Here is an 18,253-nt window from a genome sequence, read left to right on the forward strand (position 1 = left end):
GAAGCTAGAGTGAGTAATGAAGGAAAGTTATTTGCTGATCATATTCAGAAATTCACAAAGAGGTAAGGGCTGCTTTATAAGCCAGCAATGCAGAATACTCTTTTACTGCAAATCAACATCTGAGGAAGGTGATCAAGTACTTGTGCACTTGACGCAAAGAAAGATTTCCTAAGGTACTTATCACAAGCTCAAGTCTAGAAAGTTTGGACCTTGTAAGGTGCTAAAGAAAATCCGTTCAAAATGCCTACTTAATTTGAGCCACCGCCTGAGTTACAAATCAGTCCTATTTTCAATGTTATGGACTTGTATCCATTTGATGGATGTGATGGGACTGCATCTACCATAGACGCTCAAATTCAGCACCTTCCGATTGTTAAGGTTGAAGGTATTGAAGATGTGCTAGATGTGAAAGAGCTTCGATCTAGACGAGGGAACCCGTATAGACGATTTTTAGTGAAGTGGCTTAGTAAACCTACTAATGAAAGCACTTGGATTGCAGAAGAAGAATTGAAACGAGTGGATCCAGACATCTATGAGGAGTATGTCAAGGCCTACTCGTTGGAGTCAAGTCTTTTCTAACCCGAGGGGACTAATGCAAGCGAATAAAGAAATTTATTTTTTTTAGTATTTTCGTTAGCTTAAGATTTTATTTTCTTTATTTTATTTAGTTTGAGATTTTTTTATCTTTATTAGAATTTTAGTACTTTAAGTCTTTATTTATGATTAGGATTACTATTTGATTAGGATTTATCTTAGTTATTATAAATAGGTGATTCTAGATAGAGGATTATTATTATCATCTTTTGTTATTTTGAATATTTATTCAAGAAGTTTCTTTAAAAAAACCCAATTATCTTTCTACTGTTCCAACACAATCAACCCTATTCTAGCCCTAATTGTTGAGTTCTAATTGCCCTAAACCTTTCGGCTACATCACCAACACACCATGAATGCAAATAACAATTTTCCTACACTTCATTGTAGCCAAGCCATTCTACCATATGGTCAAAAAATATGAAAGAAGAGAATTATGTGTCTAACAGAAAATATCCAGGGTTACAGTGATTTCACCAAGAAAAACAAGAACTACAGATGAGCAGAAAAAGTATTTGTTAACTGCCATATACGATGGATTTTTTCAAATGCAAATATTAGCCACATGAGATTGAGTTAACAGTACTTATATGTTAAGTAATTCTATATATTGTGTGAGCAATCCTGCAATTTATAATGAGCATACATCCTCATACAGAATAATAATACTCTTCTAATTTAAAACTTAAACAAATATTCTTGCTGAATAAAATCACATTTGAGAAGTGATGTATGACTGTCAGCCTAAGAAATCGACATAGTCTACCATTCATAATGCGACAAATGTAGATGCCAACACCATCACTAGAAGTTTGAAAAAAGACAAATGAAAAAAGAAAATCAAACTAAACCAGCCATTTCAATTGGGTTTAATCGGCCTTTTGCTATAGTCACTTTGGACTCTATATGAAAACTTTTCAAACCCAGGAAAAAAAATAAAGAAAAGAAGAAGATGAAGATGAAGAAAGTTAATTGAGTTTTCATTTTGAGGTTTGAAAGAATACCAGCCACAACTACTTCAAACTTCAGTAATATGATTCAACTTCTTCCCGCCTACTCTGTACCAGAAGTAATTCAGCAATATTGCCAACCATTCATTATCCTGAGCCCTACTTCCTCATTCTGTTCCTAACAGTTTTCCACAAGAGCAAATTCCTAATGCTCTTTTCCTGTAGTATTTATTCACCATTGCAACATTACAGATCTTCTCATATAATGGATTTTTAATTGAGAGTACATCAAGACTCAGGTGAAGACAGTGAAAGAAATATTGGATGCTATGTAGGATTTGAATCCTGTCTTATCCATTGGAGTGTTACATCACCGTGATTCTCCAACTCCACCACATTCCTCTAAAACATTAAATTCTGTTGTCTTCTTATTGCCCCAAAATTCTAGTCATATCCACACTTCTAAAAACCATTTTTCCATCATAACTCAGCCAATTAACCCCAATTTTCATCTATTAAAGCTAATCGGCTGTCTTTGCAACTTTAAACCTTAAAAATCCTAATGTTCAATGCTTACCCTTAACACCCATAAGACTTCACAAAACTTCTGTGCTTCACTCTTTCTAGCACAGTATCAAAGAACTATTCAATGAACTTTATTAGCTTGGAAAGCATCTACCAAATTGCATACACAAGTTAAGAGAAGTGCCTCAAACCAAAGGCATATTAACGGTTATTCTCAGAATACCCACATCTGCCTAATAAGATTAACAAAAGTTACACATCAAATTCATGGTTTTTTTTTTTTTTTGAAAAAAAGGTAATTACCATAGGGAAATATGTTTCTCCTCCTTCAACATCATCGCTTAGATACATAAGCATTGTTGCTATTCGTTGACCACCACGCTTCAAGTTAAACTGCAAGAGTCGAATAGAAATGGATCGGAATTCCTCCATAGCACAAGAATAGATGTAACTTACACAATCAATAGATGCACCATGTCAATTTTGATAAGGGCAGATAACTTACAGTATCAGAAAAGTAATCATGGTGGGGCTTGTAAAACTGATCCTTTTCATACCTGTGCTGCATTATATGTTAGCCTTGGTAACACAACATATCAGTTTTCCTGCTTTGGAGCAATATTTTACAGAAATTTAAGACAGACACCCACCTTAAAACTTGGATAAGCTCCCCATTTTCAACTGGTATTTGAGAAAAGACAGAAATCCGCTTTTCAATTGCCTAAGGTTTCAAGGAAAAAGAAATGGAGGAAACACTCAATTACGCACTTTATTGGGCAATTGAAGAAGATAGATGTAAACAACAGTTGTAATGCTAGAAACAACATATGTTTCTGAATTCCAAGAATTGCAGCCAGCATATCAAGTGCCAATATTTGCAAAACCATGCTTTTATGTGTAAACCCTCGGTAAAAATAGACAAACCCATAGAAGACTAATTACTAGTTGTCAAAATAAGAAGGATAAATCTTATAAACATAACACAGAACCGAGTGCAGAGTTCCATTGGGTCAATGAGAACAAGACCGTTACAAACTATTTTGAAAAGCCTTTGTGAGTGGGCAATTTTACAAACTATCTCTTTGCCCAGCAAAAGAATTTACTGAGCTTAGTAACAGGGAAATTATATAAGCCACCATGAGCAATTTGAGTAAGTTGAATAACCAGTGGATCCTCTCCCTATTCATTACCACTCCAGTGGCAGCAGAGTCTTAGACTTTTTTTAAATTATTGTAATCAGTTCATGGCATGAATCTGTGCATATCATAACCATATCGCAATTACTTAGCAGTCACTTAATTTTGATCCACAAGATTAATATCTGTACTTGATCCACGATCACATCATGTAAAAATACACAATTCTGCTTTCACCAGACAGGGAATGAATGGCAACTCAGTTTATTTAGTAAACAATAGGTGTAAGGCATCTTCTGCTAAAAGAAATCTGATCATACCAAAACAGCACATCATCTCTTTTTGAATTTCCAATTTCAATACCAAAGGTCAATGTCTGCTCGAAGGTCTCTCCCTACAGGTGTAGTCAGAATGCCATTTTTGACCCTTCACTAAGTACACAATTCTAGCAACAGTTCCCATCAACATTCCCATCAAACCAGCTATAGTATATATATTTGATCACGTCATTCATATGACAATTTGGACCAGTGCTTGTGAATTTTTTTTTTAATCTCTGGCTATTAATAGATGCATTATGCATCAGTAAAATCTAAACCATCTACAGCAGGGATTAAAATCATTTTCTATGCTTCCTTATGCAATTGATCAGCTCATATAAGAATGGACTGATGGCATAGACATTTATGTTGGAGACGAGTGACTTGAAAACTAACCTGTATCATTGGATACTTTTTCTCTGTTGGACTCAGGAACATACCAGAGCTTGTCCTGACATTACTCTTAATTCCCTGAAAAACAGATGCCATCATAAGATCTACTCTTGCCTTGACAAATACATTACTGTAAGTAAAAGTAACAGGCCAAGGATAGGAAACACATGTTTTGTGTTGTGATTAAACTTATGACCACAACTGTCATCATTCAGCACAGCATCAGTACAGAAAGTATTAAAACTTAGCAACACAAGAAGTGGACAAGTCCTTCTAAAGTTGGGCTTGCAGTAATATGTAAGAGGATATTCCATTTTAATGCATACACCGTATGTGAAGTAGATGCAGCTAATGAAGGTAAGTCAATTTGCCCAATTGCCACCTCTACAACTCATAACAGTTAGGTTCTTCATGCTTAAGTATCCTTTATGGTGAAGTAACAAGAAAGAGGGTCCTTCATCATTAGACACCCTTAAAGTAATACAAAAGTCTGATTGGTCAAAAAAGCACCTACATAGTAAATTAACCACTGAAAGTGAGAAAACTGCAATGATAAAGAAACACAAGCAGCTACCTAATTAAGTTCTCAAGTCAAACCCGGTTCAATAAATGCGAAATAAGGACTCGTTTGCCTCGTTTATAGATTTGAAAAGGGTTCATACAGTTATAAAGGTTGATACGGTATTAATCAAGAAATCTTGAATTCAAAGAAAGACAAGATCTCCAGTCACTAACTTCCAGCAAATTTTAAAAAATGGATACTTTACGCATCAAATAGACAAAAAAGGTGAAACTTTACATGCATATATATGTATAAGTCGATATATCACCACAATGAATATAAATAACCTAGATACTTAATAGAAGATCTATAAAGAGAAGACTTTTTTTTATTAGAAAGCAACTAACATGCAAAAAAATCTGTTACACCACCAAAATGTAATTCAAGGACTTGAAAAGGTTGTCAGATGTACCTTCCCAGTTCTTGCATCCACCACAGTAGAAGTTTGAAGTCGAGGGCGGGAAATGGCTCTAAGGTAGTCACATTCCTGCAGAGGTTATAATGCTATAATTTAAAACTCTGTTGTGCTGAATTACTTGGGGATATAGCATTTCCAAATCACTAAACTTAGGAAAAATGAGGTTGTTTTAAAAATTTAGTGCTTAAAATAAAATGATACTTCAGTACCATTAAGCAGATGATGGATGCAGTCAGCCATAAGTGGGAGAGCACTGACATTTTAAAGGGAGCTATTTACATCACTAGAAACAAGGTCAATCTTCTAACCCTACTTCCTTGACGACAAACGGAAAAGACACATACTAGCCTATTCTATCCTAGCAGAGATTGCCTTTGCTTACAAATTTCTTTTCCAGCCTATTAATACTTGTCTGCCTAGCATTTAATCATAATGAGCTTATTCTTTTTCTTGCCACATAACTAAATATTAGGCTAGAAAAGTATGATTGAATGCTTATATTATTGGATTGCTAGAAATTGCAAATTTCTGGTAGAAAACTTATAATCAAGGCTGATCTGGTAGGCTTGCTAGAAATTGCAAATTTTGAGTCTAATTAAGTCTTAATTAGGTTTTCCTTATGTTATTGGATTTTTATTTTTACTTTTTCAGGATAATTCTATGTTTCAAGTTTTAGTGTTTTATGTCAAGTTTGAAAGTTTCCTAGGTGGAATCTAAGGATTTTTTTAACTACGACTGCTACTTCTTACTGGATAAGGAATGCTAGGAGTCCATATATCAATGTAATCTTTTTATTGAGAGATAGAATTCTTGTTAGAGAATTTTCAGCATTATTGTTCTCGTGATTGCACAATGCAATCAACCAACAATGCATAGCCTGCAAATTTCTTCTTCAGCATTATTCAATTTCCCCCAATTTCTAAAGAATTTAAATCTTAAAGCTGCCAAAAGCCCTAATCACATAGCTGTCCTACATCAGTTAGTCATTATATGAATCAGAATTTACATTGTGATAATTTGTAGTACCACAATTAGTTCTCAGTCATTGATGACACACATACCTCATTGCTAAGGAAATTATGAAGTACAATAATTCGAGGTGACCAGCTGATTATTTCAGGTTTGACCTACATCATCACAACAAAAAGGAAAGTTAAACTTTTTTTTTTGGTTGAAAATCTGAAAGATGTAAGGAGAATCATCTTCTGGATCAATTTCACGTAAGTATAAAAAAATATAGAGTAAATTATTCATTTTAACCAAATCCCCAAAGTTGGTTTTTTTATTTTTATACTCTGTCATGCTTTAACATGCATAAAGAGGCTGTCGCCACCCCAACCCCCCCTCCATCCACCTGATTTCCTTGCTTCAAAGTCTGCTTCACCCCCCCCACCCTCCTCACTTTTCCTCGATCAATCCCTTTACTTCAAATCCTGCTCTATTATTTTATTCCATTTTAATTTGTGAGGGTAAAAACTCCACTTAAAAGCTTAAAATATTAGGTGAGGCAACAAGAATGAGCTGTCATTATTCTCTATGATTAAGCCATGCAAGTCTAAGTATGATTAATACTGCAAATGGCTAGTTACAGTAGAGATGTGCACCAAAAACGTGGTGGGTTGTGCTTAGTCCACACCACCAAGCCCATGGGGCTGGTTTGAGAGGGGGCTTGTTAGAAAATAGAAAAGAAAAAACATATTGCTCCACTCAAATTGGAAAAAGAAATTTATTAAAAACATGAATCAAGGTTTCAAAAGCATTAATGTAAGCACAATACAAACTTTGGATTAATTTCAAGAGAAACAAAGAAAATAAAAAAGTTTTGCACTTGCTGCAAAGCACAGACTAACTACTAGTATATTTTAAAACAACACTAGCCAAAGGGCAACTCCACCAGTTGTCATGGAAATTTTTCTAATTTTGCTCTCTCTTTCCCTTTTCCACTGCAAATTCAAAACTTTATTAATTTTATAAAAAATTCCGGCTCCTCAATATCACTAGAACTTTAATAATTGAAAAATTAAAAAGAAAAAAAGACAAAGATAAAAAAAAATAAGAAACATACATATCCAAGACGCAAAATTTCTGCTTCTTTGTCACCATGCCAATGACTCATACCTGAAAATATAAAAAAGTAAAAAGACAAAATACATCAATGAACTTACAGCAAAATATACAATTTGGCTAAAACTAAAGATTCTTTATCCAAAGTTTGATCATGTTCAATAAATTTCCATTACTTTGTTCTCTGGGAACCAATAAGAATCATACCAACCTCTTGGCAACTTAAGATAGCCATCACTCTGACTCCCATGCAATTTTGCAGTTGGAAAGTCACTACCTATTAAACATGTTAAGTGAAATTAAAAAAGTAAAAAAAAAGGAAAGAAGGAAAATTGGAATATATATTGAACATGGAGCCTGCAACATTAAAAAGTTCTACTGCATATATAATATCATAATACCGTATGAATCTTCTAATCCGCGTATAAAAGCTAGCTGGAACAAAGCACCTGCATTTCCCATAATCATAACACTCAGCAAAACAATTGAAAAATTCAATCCATGCTCCAGGGTTACTATAATTGTCCATGCCAACAGAGAGACTCTCTCCAACTATGACATACACGTTGACAATTAGAAGAAAACTTCACAAGTTACTCATTCTGAAGCTCACATGATTGGATTATTTGACCCCAATTCGCCAAAAATTCAAAACCAGCAAAGGGAAACAAAAACCCAATTCTCGTCTCAACTAAATCCATCTATCTATTCAGCTAAATCGCTTTTCATGCTTTTCCATTACATATTTCAAGGAAGAAAAAAGAAAACCCATTATGTTCAAACCATAAAGAAAGCGGGAAATCAGACAACATCAATTAAACAGAAAAGAGCAAGAGATACCCAACAAGGTGTTTGAGAGTTAAAACTTAAAAGAGTGACACAAGATATTCTGCAGAAGAAAGTTTTGGATCGAGTGGAAAAAGACATACCGATAATCATTCCTACAGTGACAAATGTCAACAATCCAAAAACGATCTTCATACCAGGGGCCATAGCCTTCGGAAGTTGGTTTGACAGAAACTGAGTTTGAACAGTTATAAATGAGTTATTTTTACTTTGCTGGGGCCAAAGCAAAGTAAATCAAATATCAAAGAAAAAGGAAAAAAACCAGCAACAATCCACTTTCAACGCCCCTTGGCCTGTTTCTCCTGTTTTGAAATGAAAACTACTACTACTTACTTTATTTATTTATTTTTATTATGGTGTTTTCCATTTCTTTTTTCTTTTTTCTTTTTTCTTATATTTCTATTCACTTCTTTTCAAAGTAATTTCATATTTTTAACTTTTAACCAATTATTATAAAAGAAATGTAACAGTTCGTTACTGCCAGCATTTAACTTTTTCTTCAATTGTTCATAGTAATTGACTGTTTCAAATTTTTTTTTACAGCAACTGTTTCACTTGTTAATTAATTATCAAATAGATGTGCGTTTTTTTTTCTTAGATTTAATTTTTAATTTTAATAAATAATTATTAAGTTATAATAAATCGGACCCAAGTATCATTAGTCCGATTTAAATTACAACAACTTTGAAACTTTAAATTTAAATTAATAATAATAAATAATTCTGATTTTATATAAAATTTTAATAATCATATTTATATATAATATGAAATGAATATTACAAAAATATTGACTAAGTTATTATATTTTCTCTAAATTGACTATTGACTTTCAGTTGTCCATGCGAGGACTTGGTATTGGGTACCTTGACGTAGATCCACCGCAAACAATTTTATTTGTCATTAAAATTGCAAAACCATAAAAATAAAACAAAAAAAAGGACATAAAATAAAAATAGAAAATCATAATACACAGTTTAGGTAGGTTTTACCTATACTTCGATTCACAATCTTCATCATAAGTCAATTCAGACTTTGAATACATACTGCGGACATCATCGAAATTACATTTAAACCAGAGGCGGAGGAAAAGGGTTAGATTCCTTACGGAGCATTGATTTTAGTGGTCTCGGAGCACCAAATTTGGTTCTCCGTGAGAAAACTAGTTGAATATGAATTAGATCCGATCACACGGTAATCGACCGAGTTAGAAAATATAGCTGATCGATTTTTAAAAAAATAAAAAAATATTTTAAATATTAACACTATTTAATTATTTGAGACAAATGTGCATTTTATAAATTAATAACAATAACTTTTTGACAAAAAAAAAGCAATAAAAAGTTTGTGATAAATAATAAAAAACTTGTAACAAAAACAATTAAAAGTTGTATTAAGGAATGAAAAAAAAAATGTTGCACATAATCAAAATTTGTAACGAGAAGCAATTTAAAAGTTGCATGATATGACAAAAAATTGTATCAATTTTGTTTGATATTTCATATTTTTATCTATATATTTTTATTTTATTATATTAGATAATAACAAAAATTATAACAAATAACAATTTGTTTTACACTTAGCATTTGACTCATTAGTCAGTGCATTATCATAACAGGTTTGAATCATTCTTTTTCAATTATAAAAAAAATAACAATTTGTTTTAATAAAAAAGTTTTGTGTATCTTTTGTTTTACCTTACATATTTTTATTAATATATTACTTAATATATCATGTAAAGCAACAAGGAAAACATTGTAATAAATTATCATATACACCAAATATGAAATATTAATTTATTTAGACATAGTACTCAAATTTTTTTTTAAATTATTTAAGAAAATTAATAATTTTTATTTTTTATAATATTTAATTAAGTTTTATAATTTTATTTTAAATTAAATAAATATTTATAATTAATAGTTAATTAATTATTATTAATAAAAATATTTATTTTTATTTTATATTCATATGTCATTGATACAATATTAATATAAATAATAAAAAAATATATAATTATGTCATTATATCATATCAACATATCATGTTATTATTCAAAATAACATATTAACATATTAAGCTAGCGTTACGTCATATATAATAATAAATAATTTTTTGATTAAGTTAATTATTAAATATAATATTTATTTGAATAAAAACAAAAATATAAAATTTAAGTGACTTAAAATAAAAATATAAAATTTTAATTAAATTTAATAAAAGTAAAAAGAATTATTTAAAAAAATTTTAAATATTATGCCATCTATTGACAAAATTATATGTCTATTAAGTAAATTTGTTTAAAATTTTCACAGCATAATTTTTATTATAGGAAATAATAATAATAATAAGTATTTAATCCTAAATAAAACAAAAATACAAATAACAGTAACACTGTGCCGCTGGTTAGTTAACGTTTAAAAACCTAGCACAAGCGTTCTGTTTCCATGAAAAGCCGCACAGCAGCAGCAATGGGGAGCGGGAAAGTGGAGAAAAAACAGAAAGCTCGCCAAAACCCTAAAAACAACCGGAAACCTCTCGGCCCCAAGTCCGACATACCCAAATCCAAGTCCAAGAAGAAGAAGACGAAGAACAACCACAACCACCAAAACGACACCGACCAAATCGAGACCAAAACCAAAACGACAGTTGTTACCGGCAACAACAACAACCCACCGCCACCACCTGCATCACCGAGGCAGCAACTCAGTTACTTTCTTAGTCAGTTTCAATCCGCCAATGGGGTCCAACTCTCTTCTCTAGAATTGGAGTCTGTTAAAGGTAAAATTAAATTATTAATCAGAGATGAAAACTTAGAAAGAGTCATTGATTTTTTTTTTGTGTGTAGATAGTTGTATTTTGGATGTTTCTCAGGAGTCGGGTCAAGATGTAATGAGGCTAGAGAGATATATAAAGGAAGCTTTTGGGGCAAAATGGAAAGAAGAGCTTTGTGAAGGGAAGCTCATTGAAGGGAAAATTGAAGCAGGAAGTCCTACTGTTCTTGTTGTTGCTGCTTCAGCATTAAGATCTATTGAACTTTTGAGGTTCGTTAGGCTCCAACTCGTTGTTCCGTTTGTTACTTTTCATTTTGTTTTGCAAAGAGAGAAAAAATAAAACAGATAAAAAGAGCAAATAACTGTTATGTTTGATATAGCCATTGCTTAACATTGTTTTAGATTGAGAGTTGGAGAGAAGAAAATTAACGATTTCTTTTGTTTGGATAGCAAAATGGGCAGAACTCAGAAGTGAAAAGAAGAGAAAATTGATTAGCACTTGGCAAATTTTGATTCAATAGATGAATTTAAAGAGCTTTTTGTTTCCCAATTTCTAGGGGTACACGTTAATGCTTTTTTTTTTTGTTTTATTTATTTTTAAACTGTAGCGAGAAGGGAACTGAAAATTTCGTTATTTTCCTCTAGGGGAATGCGCTCATTTACTAAAGAATGCCATGCTGTAAAGTTATTTTCAAAGCATATGAAAATTGATGAACAGGTAGTTTTTTTATACTTTGATCCCCAATTTTTGAATGCTACTTGTTTGTTGTTAGTTATGTCACTTGAGAGGCTTGTATTTTTTGTGATTGTGCTATGCCTAAAACGTAATGTTCTTGTATCTCTTAGAATATAGTTGACAATGGGTGGAGTAGATAGTTATTGATAAGAGAGCAACTTCAGACAAATATAGTGTAATCATATTGAAGGTTTAGAGTTGTGCAAGTGGATCAGAATTGAGACTTGATTTTGTGAATTCATAAGAGTATTGCAATTGTAAATTGTGGTCCTTGTATTGAAATCTGATAAAGAACCAGGGGCTTGCGCAAACTAATAAGAATTGGTTATAGTTAAGAAAAAATGACTGATTCGGGGTTTTATTAGTATGATGGTTGGTATAGGCCGAAAAAGGTGGAGTCTTGAGGTTGGTTGGATGTTTACTTTAGCAAGAGATTGATTAAGATTAGATAAATTTCTATTTTAGTGTTTAAAGGGTTTGATTTAGGGTTGATTTCTAATTTGAAACAGAGTTAAAATTAGAGAAAGAAGAAAGAAATTATATGCTTATACCCTAGGACTTGATAATAAGGTACCTAAGTTTACTTTAAAAAAAATTTCTAAAGTAATGTAAAAGTTTGAAGACATAAGAAGACTTTACATGGAAATTATCACAAGAACATTAATCAATCACACAATGTTCACACTTTTGGCTGAAGCACCTGTTTTGACTTGCCATCACATGGGTGTGGGTATGATATTCGTGTGTGGCTGGAAATCATTTGAGATTTTAAGGCCTCATTCTGGGTGTCAAAAAATTGAACAAGGATAAATTTTCATCATTTCAATTTTTTGTTTCTGAGACTTGAAGGTTTCATGTTCTGAATCTAATGTCATCTTCATTTTACTAGAATATGTTGTTTCCTGAAAATATTTATGGAGTCAGCTTAACTTTATGGAATCCAATTTGGACAATAGTAGATGTTACATCTGTGACTCCCCATGATTGATTAATTATGAGAAAGGACACTTAATGATAAAAGTTATTAGTTATTATGCAGTTATGGTCTCACTAAGTGGTGTGCTAGTGAATGTCATCTGAATATGGTATAGAATTGTTGTAGATGCTATTTAGTTGCATTATGTTGCTTACCTATGATGGGTTAGAGAAATTAAACAATTTTTGTGTGTGCAAATTGCTATTGCATATCATGTTAATGAACTGTTATAACTTTATTAGCAGGCCTCTGGTTAGTTGATATGTAGTTCATAAAGGCCCTATCTCTTCATTAATTTATGCTTGTGCTTATCTTCCTTCATTTTGGTTGTTGCAGGTATCTTTACTGAAGAACCGAGTTAACATTGCTAGTGGTACACCAAGTAGGTTAGTCATCAAACCTTGCCACCAAACTAACTAACTACTAGTTTAACAAAGCCAGCTTTGTTATCTCAAGATGAAAGTTGAACATAACAGGCTTTTTGAGTAATCATAGAATTGAAGTGAATCAGATTAAATTTAAATTGGTGGAGAAAGATCACTTATCTATACATAAGAATTAGAGATAATTGTGCCAACTATAGAGGTATCAAATTGATGAGTTACAGATAAAATCATTGGAAAGAGTGATCAAGTGAAAGTTGGGTTATAAGACTGTAGAGCATCAGAAAATCAATTTGGTTTTATGTTATGGAATTTGTTTATTTCTTAAGGGTTTTTATGGATATATTTACCAAATAAAGAGATTTACATATCATGTCTATTGATCTGGAAAAAGCTTATGTTAAAATCCAAAGTCCTTTGGATGGGCCTGAGATGAATGGAGTGTGTAATTGGATATTGCATATTTTCAAGCTATAAAAGGCATGCATGGTGGAGCAGTGATCTATATGAGTTATAGATAAAATCATGGGAAAGAGCAAATCAATCAAATGTTGACTTATAAGGCTGTAGTGCATCAGAAAATCAATTTGATTTAATATCATTTAAGTTATACCAGTAAGCTTAAATATATCATTTAAGTTATTTGTTAAGGGTTGTGATGGATTTTTATACCAGTAAATGAAGAGACCTACATGTCATGTTTATTATCTGGAAAAAGCTTATGTCAAGGTCCTCCTGGAAGTCCTTTGGATGGCCATGAGAAGAAAGGATTGTGTAGTTGGGTTTGCATATATTCAAGCTCATGTATGGTGTAATGATCTGTATGAGGAGTTATGGAGTACTTAAATAGCAAGTGCTTGTTTCTATCATTTAGGATGGTGAAACTGATGGATATGTATTTATGAGATTCAAGCTAATTAGATAAGCTGGAAAAATGTTTTCGGGATCTTGTATGATTGCCAAATTACCAGTAATCATAAGAGGAAATTTCACAGAGCAAGGATAAGAGTAGCGATGCTTCGTGGCATTGAGTGTTGCGCGGCTAAGTTTCAACACATGCAAAAGATTGGAGTGGTTAAAATGTGAATATGATGGTGGATGTGGTAATATTAAGTTAACATTAGATACAAGTGGATCTAGGAAAAGGTTGGCTTAGTGCTAACTGAGAGCAGAATGAAGGAGATAGAATTAAGTTGGTTTGGACATGTGAGATGCCTGCCTGCAAATGATCTTTTAAGAAGATCTGACGTAATGGAAGATGACAATGTCAAAATGGGAAGGGGGGACAAGAAGATGTGGATGGAATTCTGAAAAGGAACCTTATATTGATTTACTCAAGATATGATCCTAAATGGAATAAATCATCCTTGTAGTTGACTTACATAGTGGAACAGTCATTATTTGTTGTCTGATTTTTTTTTGTTGGATTAAATTAACTTGGTCAACAATATAAAGAACAGTTGCACAGAAGATGAATGCTAACTATGTTAAAATTAATTAGTGGGATTGCTTTTCTGAATTTTGAATTCAATTTCTGAACTGTTGTGTTTGGATAGTAATTTTTTTGGTTAAACTTGTTGTTTTGCAAGTTATAGAACATGGTACTTTTACTTGGGTTTAGATGACATACCTCCTCAATGGTATTTTACTTATTCAATTAATTTCATTGTAGAACTTAGATAAATTAGCTCCTAGAACTCCCACACCGAATGCCCTTAATCAGTCTGTTGCATTTAGTTTTTTCATCATGTATCTTGCCGAGGAATGGTTATGGAAAGCTAAATAGTTTTATCTTAATCAGTAATTTACATGTAAAAGTGAATAAATGAGATGTTATCTACTTAGTGATTAAGAAATAATACTACTGTCTCTGAATTTGTTTGTTTTAACTGGAATGTGAAATAGGTCAAATTTATTGTAAAATAGTGTAAAGTTGTTATTGTAGTCCAAAATTTTATTGATTTAATACTATTAATATTGTCTACAAAAAATAAACAGAAAAAGAATAGATCTTCCACCATTAAAAATTCATATATTTCATGAATTATAAAACATAAAATAGGTAAATTTTGATAAATTTAATCCAAATAAACTGGAGAAAGTGAAAATGTACGTTTATTTTCATTAAAGTTTCTCATTGACTAAGCCATACTTTTAATAGCATAGATTGAGTAGAAAATGTTTTATTGATTGCCCATATGTAAGATTGTGAACTACATGATAAAGATAAAGCTACATATCTTTATTAATCACAGGCTAAACAAAAGGGTAAAGCACTAGTTAATTGCAGACTTCTATCATGATTAGTTATTTCTTATTTTGGTTGGCGGTGTGATGTGATATTATTCTTGTGTTTGTTTTTCATCATTACTAATTGAATCATGGTTTTCCTGTTCTCTTGTAATCTAAATTGCAGAATTAAAAAGTTAATTGACATTGAGGCATTGGGACTTTCACGTTTATCACTGATTCTGCTTGATATTCACACAGATGTCAAGGGCTATTCCTTGCTTACCCTTCCTCAAGTGAGGTTTGTTAATGAGCTCATTTTTAAGTAATCATTATCCTCTCACTTTTTTGTTTCATTGTGATTTGTGTTTGTCTAGTTACCATTATCGCTTTTCTTTTGTAAATGGTGTATCTGGGCACAGCACGAGTTTGTTTCCGTACCCTCAACCTTCATGCTACATTTTGATGCCAAGTCCCTACGTGGACTTGAGAAATTTGAGCCATGCTTGATTCATTTATGTTTTGTTGAAATGGCAGAGATGAGTTCTGGGATTTGTATAAGAACTACTTTCACCAACAAGTAGTGCAAGGTGATCTGCGCATCTGTCTTTATGGTCGAATACCAAATGGCAATGAATTTAAGGTCAAAAGTTTAGAAGTGGCTGATGGATAGAGAACACTGAGATTCTTCAAAAATTTTGATCTTTGTTGTGCATGTATCCTGCATTTTCGTTGAAAAAGAAAAGAATTGGTTAAGTTAACATCATTTTTCCTTGTTATCCTTTGCTTAATGCAAATTCAGTCTATAATGTTGCTCCTTCATCGATTTTGCTTTTGAAGTCTGTTAGATTCATTTTTATGTTCTTCCTCAAGCGTCTGAAGTCCCTAATCTTAAATCATAATTCATGAGGATTTAGATTGAAATCAGGTCTGGGGCAACTCAGGGCTGTATCATCCGCCTGGTAGCCCAATAATGGAAATCCTACGAATTCAAGAATGCAAAAGAGTTCCATGAATGAACCTTTGCACATTACTAAGTCATAGTAGAGAAGTCAACTGCTCCCACTATCACCCTCAGTGGAATTAGCACCAAATTCTTCTAGAAGTTGACCTGGGTGACCATTGGTTCAGCCCATGCTTAGTTCTTTTTTTCCTCCAAAATTAATGCTAAGGGGAGATTCATGTGTTCTCTTTTCAATTGCGGTATATTCAGCTCAAAGATCATTATATCAGATGAAGTGTTTGTAATGTATAAATGGAAAGATATTCTAATCTATTTATTCATTAGAAACAAGAAAAAGAATAGAATGACTCTACTTCTTGACTATATGTTATTGGATTTGGTGGTAATGATTATGTGGTAGATTGTGTACTATATTGCTCATGAAATTCTATAGTTGCTGATGTCAATCCCATTAGAAGCCCTTCCAAAGCATCAATGCATAGATATTGTGGAGTTTTCTCCACCGCATCTTCAAGTTAATGGGTTGACACTGATAGACTGCCAAATCGAGGCTAGAATCAAAGGTCTCAAGGATAATGAATGATTGCCCCCGAAATACAAATCCTTTCTCTTCACACTTCCCAATTGATTGCATTAACTTTCTAGTAGAGTCAATCCTCAGTCATTATGAAAACTTTTGTTAAGATATTGTAATAAGATTATCATATCTTGAAACAAGCACAAAAGGTGGATGTTGGAGAAGCTTAAGCTTATTGTTTAGTAAGTTTTAAGAGTAAAATTGATAAGACAAAGATCATAGAACTCTTGAGCTTGCTCTCTAAATCAGAGATGTCTTAATGTTGGGAGCATGTTAAGATTATAGCTCAGTAGGAGGTTGAGATGTAGACGATAAGGTTAGGTTAGATAGGAACTAGTTGGGACAAAGTAGAGATTAGTTTGGATAAGGAGCAACCATTTCCCTTCCCCACGTCGGGCGAGCAGAATTACATGGCCACCGAGTCATCAGTTGTTATTTTGCTGACCAAACCTCCAATATTGAAGGTTGAGATACCCGTCAGTTACGAAACCTGTCCAAAGCTGATGGCTTCTTTGTTTGTTTGGTTTGTTATAATTTGCTTTCATCAGCATAGCCGCCGGCCATGGCATAATGAATTGAACTTTGAAGTATTCAACATTCATTATGTATAAAGAGAGTTCTATATAGAAACAGGAAGCATTTCTTCTCATGACCATACAATAAACAAAGCAGAGAAGTTGACAATTGCTGCTGCATAATTGGGATTAACAATTGGGAAGTGGCATTGTAACAAGGTCAAGGGCTTGAAGCCATCTACAAACATGTGATAGTACGAATCCATTTGATATGTCTGTGATGCTGACAGGTCTCCCCATGTGCACATGGAATGCCACATGGGGATCGCCCAGAAGAGCCAGCTGGCAAAGAAAGGAGGCGCTGCTGTCAAAGTAATTGGAGGTTTATACTGTTCCATACGTGTAATGTAGATAACCATCGGCGGTTTAATACTTTAAAACAAAAGACGAACAAGGTGGGGGAAGAGTCAAGATCACACCCCTTGTGTTCTTTTGAAATGAAGATGCAAACGCCATGCTTAGGTATGGAAGATGTCATTTTTAACATTATGATTAAAGTCGAAAACAAAAGCTGCTTCCCCTTTTTCGGCTTATGCGTTTTCTGAAAATTTGGGAATCCAACATGAAAATCCCGAAGGAATTGACCTTCCATTGTTGGGAGAGAGAGCTTCAGCAAATAACCAATGATAACAAAACAAAAGCAGAAGAAAGCAGCATGACTGACTCATCACGCATCAAACACCCAAATGCCCCCTCTTCCCACTTGAAGAACAAACAATTTTCCATGTGAGGATGAGGAATTGGCTCAATGATTAAGGTCCCTTCAACCTCAACATCAACTGATCTTAGTTTCGACATTTTCATGATTAGTTATTAGTGTTGATCTCGAATGTATAATATTTGAAGAAAATGACATTTTATGCTATTGTTTATCAACCTAAATAAGATTCATAATCAAATTTGGACATCTAATAATTGCACCCTTTTTTCCAGAAACAAGAAATTTGACAATGGAAATAGGAGGAATCTGAGGCCAAAAGCAATCTATCCGCCGAGATGCACGTGCCTGTTCTTGTCCTAATAATGGTGTAAAAATGTCAATAATACTACTATTTAGGAAAAATAATGAACGTCCCAGGCCTTTCTTGACCAGAGAAAGAGAGAAAGAGAGCGAGAGAGAGAGAGGCCCCCATCAGGATGACAAACGCTTGACATCATCATGATGATTGGTCCAAGGAAAGGAATACTGGGTCCCATCTCAAATACTTCCCCACGCCTCTCTCCAACTTCCCTT

At 33.0% G+C, this 18,253-nt stretch overlaps 2 protein-coding genes across 3 annotated transcripts in view; one reads left to right on the forward strand and one right to left on the reverse strand.

Annotated features, from left to right (window-relative positions):
- Positions 1 to 8,114, reverse strand: part of LOC110422167 (prolyl 4-hydroxylase 1) — a 10,989-nt gene extending 2,875 nt beyond the window's left edge. Inside the window, exons 1-10 of the mRNA XM_021435959.1 lie at positions 7,892 to 8,114; positions 7,364 to 7,411; positions 7,174 to 7,239; positions 6,964 to 7,016; positions 5,960 to 6,025; positions 4,893 to 4,967; positions 3,922 to 3,996; positions 2,720 to 2,790; positions 2,575 to 2,626; positions 2,373 to 2,462 (exon numbers count right to left, since the gene is read on the reverse strand). Coding sequence (XP_021291634.1) covers positions 2,373 to 2,462; positions 2,575 to 2,626; positions 2,720 to 2,790; positions 3,922 to 3,996; positions 4,893 to 4,967; positions 5,960 to 6,025; positions 6,964 to 7,016; positions 7,174 to 7,239; positions 7,364 to 7,411; positions 7,892 to 7,955 — 660 coding nt within the window. The 5' untranslated portion in view covers positions 7,956 to 8,114. The remainder of the gene's footprint in view (positions 1 to 2,372; positions 2,463 to 2,574; positions 2,627 to 2,719; positions 2,791 to 3,921; positions 3,997 to 4,892; positions 4,968 to 5,959; positions 6,026 to 6,963; positions 7,017 to 7,173; positions 7,240 to 7,363; positions 7,412 to 7,891) is intronic.
- A 2,128-nt stretch (positions 8,115 to 10,242) lies between these two features.
- Positions 10,243 to 15,723, forward strand: LOC110421204 (U3 containing 90S pre-ribosomal complex subunit). Of its 2 annotated transcripts, none has more exons than XM_021434720.2 (6): positions 10,243 to 10,586; positions 10,654 to 10,849; positions 11,225 to 11,297; positions 12,628 to 12,677; positions 15,091 to 15,204; positions 15,441 to 15,723. In XM_021434720.2, the coding sequence occupies exons 1-6, from the start codon at positions 10,253 to 10,255 to the stop codon at positions 15,574 to 15,576; spliced, it is 903 nt and encodes a 300-aa protein (XP_021290395.1). In that variant the 5' UTR covers positions 10,243 to 10,252; the 3' UTR covers positions 15,577 to 15,723. The 2 variants fall into 2 exon arrangements, with proteins under 2 accessions (XP_021290395.1, XP_021290396.1); XM_021434721.1 differs by having other exon boundaries at positions 15,091 to 15,199; positions 15,441 to 15,578.
- The last annotated feature ends 2,530 nt before the right edge of the window (positions 15,724 to 18,253 follow it).

This window comes from Theobroma umbraticum, unplaced genomic scaffold (assembly GCF_002168275.2).
Source record: "Theobroma umbraticum cultivar Fairchild unplaced genomic scaffold, ASM216827v3 scaffold_130.0, whole genome shotgun sequence".
Lineage (NCBI taxonomy): Eukaryota > Viridiplantae > Streptophyta > Magnoliopsida > Malvales > Malvaceae > Theobroma > Theobroma umbraticum.